The sequence below is a fragment of the Lolium perenne genome, chromosome 3 (genome assembly GCF_019359855.2).
Source record: "Lolium perenne isolate Kyuss_39 chromosome 3, Kyuss_2.0, whole genome shotgun sequence".
Lineage (NCBI taxonomy): Eukaryota > Viridiplantae > Streptophyta > Magnoliopsida > Poales > Poaceae > Lolium > Lolium perenne.
This window is the reverse complement of record NC_067246.2, coordinates 315078397-315093883: the sequence shown is the minus strand read 5'-3', so window position 1 is coordinate 315093883 and position 15487 is coordinate 315078397. Positions and strand designations below refer to the sequence as shown.

Sequence of the window (15487 nt, the reverse complement as noted above, 5' to 3'; positions counted from 1 at the left end):
GCGGGCAGGGGTACCCCGCCTGGTAGAGGAGGTGTCCCTCCCACACGTGGAGCGACCGGCGGGGAAAGCCGTTGTTGGCCGCGCCGTCTTGCTCGTTGAACGCCATGGATCTTGTCGAGGGAAGAGTGGCGGATAGGGTTCGTATCTGGTTGTGGTTTCGTCGGTGCTACGCGTCGCGGCGAGCGGGGATTATTTAGACGGGGCTGGACCCGGCGATTAAATGCCGCGTGGATGCTACGCGTCCGGGGCGAGCTGACCGGCGGCAGCCTTTACTTCACGCGAAAGACGATGCGTGTGCCGCTGACCGGCCGGGTCCACCTCTGCGGCGAAGCCGAAGCGAAAGCGCGGGAGAGATTTCTCGGCGTTTTGTGCGCTTTCGCTTCGTCCTGACTCCCCGAGCGCGCCCCGGTACGCCGGGGTTGGCGTGGGCTCGCCGGATGGATGAAGGCCCAAATTCGAGAAAAAACGAGTAATCGGGGGTACGACTAGGCTATTTTTCGCCGTCCGGATGGAAAAATAGCCAGCTGGGATTCGGGGAGACCGAGTGGAGATGCTCTAAGCCATTTTCACCCAGACGGCCCATCCTCCAAAAGACACAGACGGCCCTGCATCGGCCTCCATCGCCTTCCACCTCCCACTCCTTCAGCCCAGTTCGCACAGCTGAACACCAAACCCTCGCTCGCCGGCGCAGATGGCAGCGCTCAGCACCGGCGCACCGGCGATACCTCGCTTCGCAGCTCGCACAGCAAGCACTTGGTACATCCTCTCTCCGAACCCCCCACTCTCCACTCACTGATACCACGGATTTCCAACCTCTGCTCCTTCGCCCCGATCTGCAGATTCGGCACCCCTCGTCTCTACGGACGGCGACGGCGCAGGCCCCATGGAGAGGGCACCGATGAGCGACCCGATGTCCAAGATCACCGACGACATCCTCGTGGATATCATCTCGCGGGTGCCTTACAAGTCCACCTGCTGCTGCAAGTGCGTCTCCACGCGCTGGCGCGACCTCTTCTCCCACCCCGACCACCGCAAGAAGCTGCCCCAGCCCCTCGCCGGCTTCTTCTATGAAAGCTACAACAGGGACCGCTTCCCCAAGACAGCTCGCTATTTCACCAATGTTTCAGGAAAAGGTCACCCTCTCGTCGACCCTTCATTATCCTTCCTGCCCGGATACGATAGCCTTCACATCTTGGATTGCTGCAATGGCCTCCTCCTCTGCCGCTGCTGGAAACCCACTGACCCCAAGACATTGGATTATGTGGTGTGCAATCCTGCCACCGAGAATTGGGTGGTTGTGACTGCCACTGATTGGTCCAGCAAGGTGGTGGTTGCTCGCATTGGGTTCGAACCCGCAGTCTCCTCCCACTTCCATGTCTTTGAGTTCATTGATCAGGAGGTATGGGGTATAGATCAGTCTGAGCTAAGCGCTTATCGTGGACGTATTGCAGCGGTGGCGACCTACTCATCCAAAGCTGGAGTTTGGACGCATCAAATGGTTGAGGACGAGGAATTTGTGATACCTGCTCATTCAAAAGGTGTTTTCTTTAATGGGATCATGCATTTGGCTGCATTTGATTATATGGTAGTCACCTTTGATGTCAAAGGAAATCTTTTGCGGGTCATTGGGACTCCTTCACCATCATACCGCTATGAATTTCCTGTCAATGATGTCTTTCTATCACAGGGACAGTTATATTTTTCATACGGTACTGATTCTGAATCTGATAACGGTTCCGAAACAAGTTCTGAATCTTATAGTTCTGACTTATTAGTCTGGGTTCTTGAGGATTACAGTAGTGAAAAATGGACCTTGAAGCACACTGTTGGCCACTTGCAACTGTTCGGAGACAAATTTTCAGGCTACCCTGATTACAATGTTGTCTCATTCCACCCGGAACGCAATATGATTTTCATAGTTTGTGGGGACGAGAACTCACTTATGTCATATGAGATGGATTTCAGGAAGCCACGTTTTCTGCGTCGACTTGGATGTGAATGCCAACTTGAATATCGTAAGGTTGACGTGAAGACTCCTTTTATTCCATATGTTCCTTTGTTCATGGAGTCATTGGCAGATGGGCCCTGAAGAGTCCTACTTGCGTACGGCAACTTCACAGTTATCTCTTCACAGTTATCTTTATGAAGTTGTAATAGTTGCTCGGGATGCTTGAGTGCAGTAATGTACCCGACTCAGCTAGCTATTGGCTATTGCACTTTATATAGTAACTGATCTTATGTTTGCGTCTTTGTATATATTAGTATTTCTAGCAGTTTCATATGGGTAGTGTTTAACCATGGATACTATGATTGCTTCGTTCTACAGTTATTGTCTTTGGTATCTAGAGTCTGGTTTCTACTTATTTCTCTGTCTGTGAATAATTTATTTGTGTTGCAACTCGTTGGTTAATCTGGGCCTTTTTGGCATTTGGATAATTAGTCCTGGTGCGTACTCGTGGATCTCCATTTACTTTGTGATGCTTGAATTCCATTATTTTCATCAATATGGCTTGGAAACTTTTGTTTTCCCCTCTCAATGATGGAGTGATGTGTATGCAAGGTATTTTCTCATGATAAGATATGTTGTCATGTATATACTGTTTTTGATAGTTCAAGCTGGATTTCTTTCATTGTGTAGACGGAATTATTTTTGGAATACCAGATGTTGACATTGTTGAACTTGCATGTGAAGTAGGCAGGTGAACTTGGAATATCTACTATATTAAAGCTCAACGACTTCGTTTTTTCACAGAATTTTGGGCCACTTTGAGAATTATCGAGGCTGGGTTGATTTCTTTAGTTATTCTTCTATGTGCACTTTCGATGCTGTATAACACTTTGCCTCTGATCATACTACTTCCGTTGGCTGATTTTGCTGCTTTGACGTGTGGTTGTAGCGTTGTCAATTAGTTATTCTTCTGTGTGCACTTTCGATGCTGTATAACACTTTGCCTCTCATCATACTACTTCTTCCGTGGGCTGATTTTGCTACTTTGACGTGTGGTTGTAGCATTGTCAAAGTAGTCAAAGCGGTGCTCAGTAAATAATCCATAGCTCTGCCACCGACCAAGCAATTTGCTCCCCGCCACCCACCTCTCCAATTTCACATCCTTGCCGTCCCAGGGCCGAAGCCTTCCTCTCCCTCCCTAGCCACGCCCAGCGTCGCCGCAGCGGTTCCGACGTGTAATTTTCTTCTCCTCTCTTTAAATCGCCATGGGAGAAGGGAGATCAGCGGGAGGAGATTTTCTTCTCCTCTCTCTTTAAATCGCCATGGGAGAAGGGAGATCAGCAGGAGGAGGCGCATCGCGGGAGGCTTCGCTAGGATGCTTCCGGTGAGTCGTGTCGTGAGACGCTCCACGAGGCCGCCAGCGACGAGCGCGAGGAGGCACATCGCAGGAGGCTCAACCAGGACGCCGGCGACGAACGCGAGGAGACGCGTCGCGGGGATGGCTGCGCCAGGCCGCCGTCGAATCCGCCAACGGGCATGAGTTGTGAGGAGGGGCCGCATTGTGGTCTGCGGCAGGCCGCCGCCCTCCTCTTCTTCCGGGCGGCCGGTGGCGCGGAGTGGAGCTTGGCTTCCCGAGGCGACCCAGCCCGCCGTTCCTGCTTCTTTGCCGATTGTTGCGACGGCCTCCCCGGGATTCTTCCAGATTGGGCTCGTGCTCCAAAAAAATCTGACAGTTTCGAGATGTATCTCTCCTAGATGGGCACTCGCTCGATTCGCCTCGCCAGGCTCATGGTGCCGCGGTCACAGATGAGCTCGACCGCCCTGGGAAGGGAAAGGGGGGGGGGGGGGGGGGGGGGGGAGGGCTGGCGCGCGCAGCGAGGGCTTGGCCGATGGTGCCGACTGACGAAATTGGCCGTGCCGGTCCCTGGACGGGAAAGCCGAAAGCGGCAGGTCCTGCAAGGGGGCTGTGACGCTGTTCCCGCTGTGAGGCTTCCTGCTGGTGTTGTCCGGGCTGTTGCTGGCGTTCACCATGGCGAGGCTCGCGTTCGCCACGCCGGTCTTGATGCTCTTCAGCCCGGTGCTGGTCCCGATCATGCTCACCATCGGGGTGGTCGTGATGGGGGGTACTCACAGCTCCCTTTGGACACTGCCAACTCCTTTTGGTAATGTCTTACATGCATGTGCTTAAGCTCTTATGCTTCATCAGATCAGTTTCGTCTAAGATCTGGATTGTCATGGCATAGCATCTGAGATTTAGTATGGTTAGAGTCTAAATTAGAGCTAAAGAAATAAGGACGGGTTGCTACTTTCTATTTTTTTGTTTGGTTCATTCAAATCCAGTCATGTTAGATAAGTGCTGGAGAACATGCTTTCTAAATCAAATTTATTATCTATCCTTTTTCTATGAATTTTATTTTTAAGTTTTGAATTTTGTTTGCTTGACCCAACTTCCTACAGATACACGATTTCATGATAGTGCGCTTTTTAAATCCTCGCCACCTGCAGGTACCTGGGTGAGCCACTCCTTTAATGGTTTATGTCAAGATTGTTGGTTACTTTTTCCATAGGTTGGAGAATTACTCGCACTACTCGCTTTCATAGGTTTTTTTTATTACCCCCCCCCCCCCCCCCCCCCCCTCCCCCCCCAAATATCTCATTTTTTCTGTTTTGATGCTAAAGCCTACAAGATATGTCATCAATGAATATTGTTTTTTGCAGTATAGAGGAAAGTTGAACCACCAGGTCAAGCACTCATAAGGCAATGGCGGAACCAGCACTGTCTTACATGTTACGCTGTATGTGCAACAAGTTAGAAATATAACTTACTCTCAAATACCTTGATTTAGGGCTTATATTCTGTAGGAAACGAATCTTGAGACAAATAGTTAAAGGTGATTCTTACTGTAAATAGGTGGAGCATTTCTTCCGGGTGTATTAATTCCATGTTTCTAAAAAAAATTGCACTGTTGCCTCCAAATGAAGCATGATACTCTGCGTACTATGTATGTTTGAAGAATTTAATCTAAGGTTTATATTTAAACCCAAAGATTCCTGAACAGTGAGTTCTTAACGGAGACACATTTAACATTTCTTTAAGGGCGAAAAGATTGGATGGTTCAGACTCTTTTGTTATAGTATTTTTTCCCAATTCTGCTACCCTGTATGAATTAACCGAAGTTACTAGCAAGTCTTAGAACGGCTATTGAGTATGTTGGTGGTGGTGAATGAATTCCCAGGTTTTCTTCCTTTGCCATCATGCACTGTTCTGAATATAGTTTTCATGATAGGTACAGCACACTGTCCAGCAAGGATTATGTATGCCACCATCATACAATTGTATCTCTCAACTGGATCTGCTGACTAAATTGTGCATCTCCCATTTACTAACTTCTATCTGAGAAGTCCTTTTGGTGTTTTATCTGCATATATGATATAGTGCTTTATTTACTTCTTGCTGGTGATGTAGTTAATTTCAAGAACACCACGATTGAGCAATTGGCAATGTTACATCGTGCAAGAGCTGGGATCATCCACCTGCCACTTTCTTCCAAAGTTAAAGATGAAAAGGATATTTCATTTCTATTCATACATGGCAAGCTAATAAGGTGAAGTAGTAATACACAATCTTCACGGGAAATAATATTTTCTTGCAAAGATGACTTTTTTTATTCATTGCTTTGCAATAGATGTCCAATTTTTGTACTTCCTCCCTTAATTTTTGTAGGGCATTGATGTGTTGAAACAGTAGTATATTGAGCTTCACGAGGGACTTATCCAGTGTTTGATCGAATTTTAAATTCCACAGCTTTACCAGAATACTCATATTATTTAGTAGTTATATTTTTATATGCCAGGATCATTATCTATTATCAGAATTAGTTGTGCCTTTGGAATTAGCCTGTTGAAGCTTTTCCATAGTATATAATCTTTATTTCATTAGCTCAGTAGGCATGAATAAGATTATCATATAGACAAAGGTTCAATATTGTCACAATCAAGCTCTCCTTAGAAGTATGTTATCACATGCTTCTCTTAAAAATAGCTAATGAAGCTTCGTTTTGAGGATATGACATATGAGGGTCCAATATCTCATTTTCTCATTATCTTCCAATTTGTATTATATGTGACCCGAATTATTTATGTAGAATATGGTTTACGGTAGATTTAGAGAGATTCATACATAAATTTGCAGGTCAAACCGTGGAGAACTGAGTAGTAGTTTTTCCTTCAGCAAGCAAGAAGAGGAGAAACACAATTAAGAATATGCAAAGGGAAGCGATGTATTTGCAAAGTACATTCTTTTTCTCATCAACTTTATATTCTACATACATATGATGCTTGCTTTCAGGTTCCTTGCACATTCCACATTAATTAAGTAACCGAGATGCCAAATTATTTTATAGTTCGTTGAAAGTAAAAATTGCCAATTCAGTTGTGCTAGCTCCCATATGATATCATGTTACTGATCTGGCAGGCTGCCATGTGTTGGAAATGTTTAGCTAAACAAATTAGCAATAGTCTTCTTTGTTTGCTACAAAATAAAATTGCTACAGTCATCTTCCAGTGTCACATGTTTCACCAAGATAGAGTTATTTGAATGTCACAAATTTTTCTGTTATATATATATAAATGCTAGCTCCCATATGATATCATGTTGCTATATCAGGCTGCCATGAGTTGGCAATGTTTAGCTAAACAAATTAGCAATAGTACTCTTTGAGTGCTACAAAATAAATTGGCAATAGTCTTCTTCCAGTGTCACATGCTTCACTAAGGAGTGTTCTTTGAGTGTCACACAATTTTCTGTTCTATTATGTACATTACACCCTTCCATGCATAATAAGTGTATTAGTTTAGTTTAAAAAGGACCCAAGAATATCCTCTCATGCATAGTAATCTATTCAGTGAAAGATGACCATGGAAAAGTGGTGTATTTCCTGCAGGTTTAGAACACACGATTTGCTGACATATAGAAATAGCGAACTGAAGGAAAGTGTCCTGTAAATTGTAAAGAACCCATTTTGAGATTTGAGTGCTTAATTTAGATTTTTGGGTGTCATTCCTTCTCAGGTTTGCTGGTTATGCAGACTTGCTCTACTCTTAGCGCATGGCCTGTAGTTCATGGTTATTTGTATGTACTTGCCAACAATGTTAGAAATGGAAAACCTACAATAAAAGGAAAGTTGCAGGATACACCATGTGTGTTCTAAAATATACATGATTTGAGAAAAATAAATACTTCTATTAATCACTTCCTTGCTAATATCTTCGACACTATTGCTTTTGCTTTGTAGAAATATGATGATTTCTTTTTATGAAATATGATGATAGGCCCACAAGCCCACAAACACCACTTTGGATCACTTTGAGCGAATCAATGGCAAACTATAGGCATCATTATTTGTTTAAAAAGAATATTTGAACAGAAATTTAATGGAGAGCACTGCTTAGACAGTTAGACCGCCCACTTCAGTGAATAGTAGAGGGCCAATGACCCAAGAAGAGGAGCCAGAACTCGCCAAGCGTGGCACCGATGAGTCCGTCCGGTCTGAACTTACAAGGGTAGCCGTACGAGATCTCTACATTACCAATGAGGCAGAGATTGAGATGTTGCCTTCGGTTGCTTCCTTTTAATCTTCTAGATGTATGCTATGTACTGAAACTTACTAAAATCCATAGTTAAGCCCCTCCACATGCATGTTAGTTGTACACATTGTTTGTAAAAACAAAATGATCCGTTTCATGCTTTATATTTTCCCACCATACATAACAATGTATTTTAACGCATTGCTTATCGTCCATTTACTAGTACACCTCCACATCACCGTCGTAGGCTTAGCGTGGCATGCCTCCGTGCCTATCCTTGCTAGTACCAAATATTTGGCTTGGTAAACAGTAGCAGTAAGAGCAGCATTGCCACTGCTACCTTCGATGCATTGCGTCGGTGGCCTCTGTCTCTCTGACCATAGCCCCTTTCTCCTCCATTGTTCACCTTTGCTGCCGGCCTACCGAAGATTCCACTTTGAGGACTTGTGGACACGTCTTGAGGGCTTCCAGAAAATCATCGGCACGGCATGTAATTCAATCGACAACCCAGACCCGTTCCAGCGCCTTGTGTCACAGATGCAGGCTATCTTCAGAGATCGATGCTGCTTTTCGACAAGGCACAGGAGAGCCGTCAGCTCACTCCCGAGGAAGATTGGCTGCGCAAGGAAATCAAACGGTCATACCTAGGCCTAGCCTCCCTTGAGCGAACAATTGCAAGACAACACACCCAGATTGCAGCGCTAAAATATGGAGACGCAAATACCTCTTTCTTCCACCAAGAGTGCTCATACCGACGACAGAAAAACAGAGTCTACTTCATTGTCGTCGATGAATGGGTCCTCACTGACCACGCTGATATGGCAGAGGAAGCGTTCCACCACTTTGATGGGCAGTGAAGTGGAACGCGACTGCACACTCGAGCTCGACGAGCTAATCAAGCCGGATGGCAGTCTCCACGACCTTCAACAAGGACGAAATTTGTATAGTGTAACTTGGTTCTGAATACTCTAAGATAGCTATCATAACTGTGGAGCAAGCTAGGATTATATTAATATTCTTTTATTTTCATCTATATATGTCACACTTGAATTTTCTTCTTCAGGTTTGGGGTAAACAGGTTTCCGATGCCCCTGAAAGCACCTCTACCGTGTATGGTAAATCTGAAGCTGCTTGCCTAAGTTTATACCGGAGTAGTGCTTGCTAACCTAGCCATGCATCTAAAAATGCTTGAGACCATTTGCCGTCGTGGTAAACTGACAGATGACATGGGTAGGCTTAAGTTGAGGCTGGATGTACGCTGATGGATCCGAAGGAGGGAAGATGGGAGGAAGAACACACACAAACACAAGGGTTTACCCAGGTTTAGGGCCCTAGTGAGGAGGTAAAACCCCTACTCTTGCTTGTCTGATCTGCATATCTCTCGAGGTGGAAGCTAGAGGTAGAAGATGAAGCTCCTACGGGGAGAATGAGGGAAAGAGTCGATCATCTCGTGCAAGGGAGCCCTGCACCCCCGTATATACAGGTTACAGGAGTGCAAACCCTAACAGTGAGATAAAGCCGCTTTCTGTGCCTCAAAGTCTAAGCCTAGTCATACTAGGGAAGCCTCCATCTTGTTTCAAGTACACTTTGAAGTGACTTGGCCTTCTCTGCCATACCGCTGACCACTGGGCACCCTGTCAGCGGTATGGCGCGACGTTCGCATAGTGACGATGGTTTCTGGTTTCCTTGCGTGATTATAGCATTGTGACTTGAGGGTTGACATTGTGGCCAAGCACATGACCGTTGACCTGTGCTGGACTCCTATGTGGGCACCCTCGAGTATGTCAGTATCTCATCCCTTGACCTACACAACAACATTAGATACACTAGAGTCTGATTTCTGCTTATTTCTTTGTATGTGAATAATTGATTTGTTTTGCAACTTGCTGTTTAATCTTGCCTATTTTTTGGCATTTGGAGAACTCTAGTACTGGCATGTACGTAAGGATGGAAATTTTACCCATGGGTACGGGGTACCGTACGCATGGGTAGGGTATGGGTACCCGTGGGTACCGTACGCATGGGTAGGGTATGGGTACACTTTTATACCCATGGGTAGTACCTATACCCTACCCGTTAAGATATGGATAGGGCACGGGTATAGCTTCGTACCCCGGGTATACCCATACTCAGCCTGTTTATTGTCAATTTTTTATGTCACACATTTACTTTTTTTTGACTTATGAATTAGGTTATGAGAATGTGATTTTTATATTTTATCAATTGTTATGTACTCAACCACCTGTTACAGAGTTGATATAATTCATGTTTTTAATCACATTTGTCACCGATAAAATTTAAATAGTGAGTGATTTATGTACAATTTGATTTACCCACCAAGTGCCCAATGGGTATGGGTACCCGCCGGGTATGGATATGGGTAAAGTTTTATACCCATGGGTACGGGTATGGATAGAAGTTTGTACCCATTGACCATACGGGTATGGGTATGGTATTGCTCTACCCTGCCCATACCCTATCCATTGCCATCCTTACATGTACGAGGCTATCCATTTGTTGATACTTCAATTTCATTCTTGGAAACTTTTGTTTTCCCCTCTCAACAATGAAGTGATGTGTATGCAAAGTATTTTCTCATGATAATACATGCTGTCATGGATATACTGTTTTGATAGTTCAATCTCGATTTATTTCATTTTGTAGACATAATTCTTTTGGAATATCAGATGTTGACATTGTTGGGCTTCCACCTTAACTAGGAGAACTTTTTTGGTGCTATAAGTTAGTCCTAAATACCGTAAGATAGCTACCATAACTTTAGAACAAGCTGAGACTAGAAACTATTAAACAACCAGTATTCTTTTGCTACATCTTGCTCACTGGATTGTCCCTCCGGCCCATTTTACTTGTCTCTAATATGAATGTATCTAGAACTAAAATGTGTCTAGATACATCCATATTAGCAACAAATAATATGGATCGGAGGGGTATTATAATCTGAAGAGATGCACCAAAAGCATTTCGCTTTAGGTTTTGAGTAAACTGTGGCAGTGAAGTTTCTTATGATAATCTATCTTATAACATGTCTATCTTATAATCTCAAGTTGCTTACCTGATTTAGTATTGGAGTAGTACTGGCTAAATGGGTGGCGAAATACTAGATCATTTCACCTTTTTAGCTGTTTGCTTTTGTCCACTGTTGATTATTCTTTTCTGCTGCTGCACACGATCAATTCATTGCTGCCAGGAGATGCATTGCTGCCTTGGATGGTTGTTATATAAAATCCTTGAACACACAGGCTGGCAGCTAGTATTTGCCGCTAGCTATGTTGTTTCCAGTTTCCTTTGGTGTGCTCTCTGTTTTGGCTCACAGGCTATTGAGCGTGTTATTTCCCCTCCGTAAGATGTTTTAGCTTTTAGTAGATTCATCTATTTTGGTATCTGTCTAGTCTAATTTTAATATGTACATTCACGCACTATGGTGTGTTTCTAGTTCACTTTAAATTGTCTAAAACATCTCATATTTGTGAATAGAGGGGAGTAGTATGCTTCAAAAGCAGGCCCAGGCCTGCAGTTGTGTCTCGTTTAAAGATTAACGAGCCATTTGAGAACTTGGCCGGTGTTCTGAATGCGGCAATGCATCGATGTGATGTTGTAGCAGCATGCCGACGGCTTTCGGCCAGGTTCCCTGTAGTGGCATTAGCACACGCGATGTCAACAAATATGGTAAAAGGAGAGCCAATCGCCTATTAAATTTAGAATGTGCCTTGTCGTCAGGCTTGGCCTATAAGAAAGAGTTGCACGTTCTTACTGATCCTAAAGAAACTAGTAAGCGTGCACGTGCAATGCACGTCTTGTCCTATGTAATAAAAACATATATTGTGATCGTTTGTCATGTATTTTACCAAGCCATTTATGCCTAAGAGGTGTGAGAGCGCCTAAAACACACAATCCACACTTACATAAAATTTACAATCACATAAATGTATTTAGAATTAGTTGTAAAAATACTTAAAAACATAAACTAAGCAACAATTTGTATTATATTTCTTCTTGAAGGTCCATCTATGTATTCTTGATACATGGCGAAATATGAGTGACAGATAAAATAACTAAGCAACATTGTATCTTCTATTTATTCGTGGATGACGGTTCTTTCTTGAAGGTCCACTTTTTTATGCGATCAATAAGGCTTCGTGCAATGGCTGGGATATTGCTTAAAGCTTCATTTGCTTCATACTTCAGGATGTGAATCAAAAATCGCTTCCTTAGTTGAAAACCGTCCTATATATGCATTATACAACATTGTTATAAAAAACATGTGCAAAGTGTATGCAAATGAACATGTGTAAATACTCACCGTGGGTACTGGAAAATGTAGCAATCCATCGTACCATGAATGCATGAACTCAAAAACCAAATAACCCGACAGAGCACTGCATGCATATAATGTTACATTGCGGGTCGAATAAATACGTTAAGATTGTAACACATTGTTAAGATTCTTACTCGTCTAGATTTGTTGGAACTTTGGGAGCCTTGCAACCCCATTTAGTTATGTCATCCTTTGATGCAGGGTTTGCAACTTCGAGGGCAAGATTAAAATTATCGGCCACATTTTTAAGTATAGTCTTCGCCAAATATGGTATTGGAAGCGGGTCCAAAAAAGAGATAATTTTTTTGTGCCGATCCAAGACGAACAACTGGAATAACCCAACAATATCCCAAGGCAATAAAATCTGCACTGATACATTTAAAATTTAGCAATCATTATAACAGATAATTGACTCTTAAGAATGAAGGATTGAATTCTTACCATATTGCATTCAGATATATGATACTCATTGCTGTCAGGCCAGCTAAGAAACAACTGAGCCAACCGAACAACGTCAGGATAGTCACTACGACTTGGATCTCGAGCATATTGAGACATCAACTAAAATAATAAAAAAAAACATTAGTATATGCCACAAGTGAGTCACATATAAATAGATTTAGTATGTAGTTATAGTAACTTACACAGAAGTTCAAATCCATCTAGTGGACTGGGACATCCCTAGCAAGCTGGATGTCGTGCCACGCCAGTATCCGTACAGCCATATTAAAGCAACTAACGTCCATATTTTCATTCATTTTTAGTATGCCACTTATTTGTCTTAAATTAAGACTAATAGGATAAGGACTCGAACTTTTAACCCATTCGGTCCTGTAAAATTAGAATTATGTCAATTACAATTACAAGTATGCTATCGCAATTTATTAGAACAATACAATAAAATGAAAAAAAAAATGTTGCTTACTCTAGTGAAGGGATATCATCAACTGTGCTGATGTATAGGCAAAGTTCATCAATTAATTCCTGGTCTGTTGGATTGGCAGATGGTAAGAGAAGCAATGATTGCGAGATGAACCCAATTTGTGACGCTAGTTTCGATGTTTTGATGTTTTTAGGAGGTCCATCCACAATGACACAATCAGTAGGATCAAATGTTTGTTCTTCATCATCTTTCAAGTCTCATCTTTCAAGTCTCGATTCCTTATATTATCATCATTCAAATGTGAATCCACCAAAATTACGGCTAATTTGTTTATAAAATCGGTCATATTAACCTATTAATCAAGCAGTAACTAAAGTTAGTTTTCAAGTAATAATGATACAACATGGAATAAGTATCGCGATATGGAGCAAATATACCTGTTCAGGAATGTCGGATAAAATATCCCCCGTGAAATATTCCATGAAATTTAACATCCATAGACCACAGGATGACCTGCATGATTATAATTTTTTAATGACACAGAAATTAGTATTTATTCAATAAGGATAATCATTCCTAACCAAAAAAGACCTTCAAAATCATTAAAAATGAAAATTTGAGGGCAATTTGTTTTTCTAAATTGTAGCAGAGACAAGAGCAGTCCACGGCCCACGGCCCACGCACACCTGACGGCCGACAGGTCCGAGATTAGCTCGCCGACCTCACTCCATGTCGTCCTCACTCCATGTCTCATCGCACTCACAGTACTCGCTGGCTCTCCGTCCCTCCCGACGCCCCCCACCCACCGCCGTCGACCGGACCCCCGCTGTCCTGCCTCGCCGCCGATGGCCTAGACGACAACCTCCTCCGTCCTCTTCGTCCAGGCGACCGGAAGCCAACGGAAGGCCAGGGCACCCAGCGGGAGGGGCAAAAGGAGGTGGATGGGCGGTCCCCGTCTCCACTGGATCCGCAGACGCGGCCACCCGCCTTCTCCATTGCCGATTCCGTGCCACATCGCCACCCTGCACGCGAGACCGCCGCGCTTCCCTGTCCGCCACCGCCTGTGCCGCGCGAGCTCGCCCCCGATTAGGTCGCTGCACGCCGCCTGTGTCGCGCGAGCCCGCCCCCGTTAGGTCGGCATCCACCACTGGAGCATTCCTGCTGCCGCAGCCGCGCGATCCCGGCTTCCACGGGAGGGATACATCCTCAACACCGGAGAAGCGAGGCCACGCCCTCAACTCTTGGGAATCGCCGGAGAATAGTTGGGGAATCGAGGCTGCTCTCCACGCCGCCGACACCCTGCCTCCACATCGACCGGCCCCCTCCTCGAAGCCCTGCCTCCATGCCTTGTCCCGTCTGCAATTGCGTTGCGCCCTCCATCAGAGAATAAGATGTCCTGAAGCCCAGGATATTTTCGTCTTCCTCGCACGTGTGCCCAGGTACGCTTCCCGCAAGACACAATGACAGTGGCTTGTGCTGGTTTGCACCAAAAGTCTTTAATGCAATTTTAGATAGGGAGCAATTTGTTGTGCCATGTTAGTTTCTTGACATAATCCGGGCCAATTTGGGTTTGAGGCTACGGGCTATCTGAAAAGCCTGATACAATATTTTCATACTTGTGTTTATCATGTATTCGTGAACTATTTGTTTGGTTCAGAATTTCAGACTACCCAAGTACAAAATGAAACTTCGTTGCCAATTTTCAAATCACATACTGTATTCGGATATCGTTAGTTTTACTTTCTCAGTTTGATTATGTGCAATACTACTACTTACATTCACTTAGGATGGCCTTAAAATTTTATAATATGATCAGCTTCGGGATGAGGCAATTTGTTTGTTCAATGGACTTCTGTTGATGTGTTTCTTTTGCGAGCATGACAAACTGGTTAGTGCAGTGGATGATCTTCTATCACTGGTAGTTGATAATAATCTGGGGCACTACTTTGCCGCCACACAAGATTCTGATCTTCCTAATGTGCTATGTGTGCTTGTGTATTATGTGTGGAATGATTGTGCTCAAGACTGGACCTGATGTTTGGTCGTTGTTGTTTTAACTCTTGTGCATAGGAACTAAATTAGAGACTTGGGGTTTTAATGGTGTTGATGTCATAAGGAAAAGTAAACAACAGGTGCGCTCAAGATTGAACTGTCAAGATCAGAGTATGATGCTTCCTCTCTGACTTTCGGTGTTGGCTTCAACCAAAATTCCTATTCAGAAGTAGGCATGTAAGCCTACCTACCTTCTATCCTCTAAATAATTAGTATGTTTATAACTCTGCTCCATTGCATTTCAAATTACATCTTTGATATTGAGGTTTCACTTAACGGTTTCAAGATACTGTTAGAAATAATTCAGATTTCTAATTCTTATGAAACTCTGAAGAAGTTTAATGATGTTACTAATTTTTTATCTATCTTATGTAGGAAAATCTCTTTTGAAGTACGAATAGGACAAAATCTCTCTCAGAATGCAATCGGACCAGATAGCTGGTGACAGTTACGCCAAGCTTCTTGCATGTAAGTGTAAAAAGCTTGACATTCACGTTCTACAGTATCGATTTGCTGATGATGAAGTAATGTACAGAAAAACACACAATTGATAATATGTATGCATCCTAAATAGAAAAGGAACTCGCCAATATGCACTACAAGAAAAGTTGCCATGGCCGACGAAGTTGAAGTCGCGCCGTGGTTGCTGGTGTACCATGGCCGACGATTTTGGGTCTGTCCG

General features: G+C 43.7%; 1 protein-coding gene and 1 long non-coding RNA gene across 2 annotated transcripts; both read left to right on the top strand.

Moving 5' to 3' along the window:
• Positions 1 to 588: 588 nt before the first annotated feature.
• LOC127345542 (F-box protein At5g07610-like) lies at positions 589 to 2410 on the top strand. Its single transcript, XM_051372027.2, has 2 exons — positions 589 to 756; positions 840 to 2410. Exon 2 carries the CDS (start codon positions 884 to 886, stop codon positions 2087 to 2089), a length of 1206 nt encoding a protein of 401 aa, XP_051227987.1. The 5' UTR covers positions 589 to 756; positions 840 to 883; the 3' UTR covers positions 2090 to 2410.
• An 11069-nt stretch (positions 2411 to 13479) lies between these two features.
• Positions 13480 to 15387, top strand: LOC127345541 (uncharacterized). The gene is made up of 3 exons (XR_007878738.2): positions 13480 to 14192; positions 14824 to 14982; positions 15181 to 15387. It is a non-coding gene; the product is annotated as an uncharacterized lncRNA (long non-coding RNA).
• The last annotated feature ends 100 nt before the right edge of the window (positions 15388 to 15487 follow it).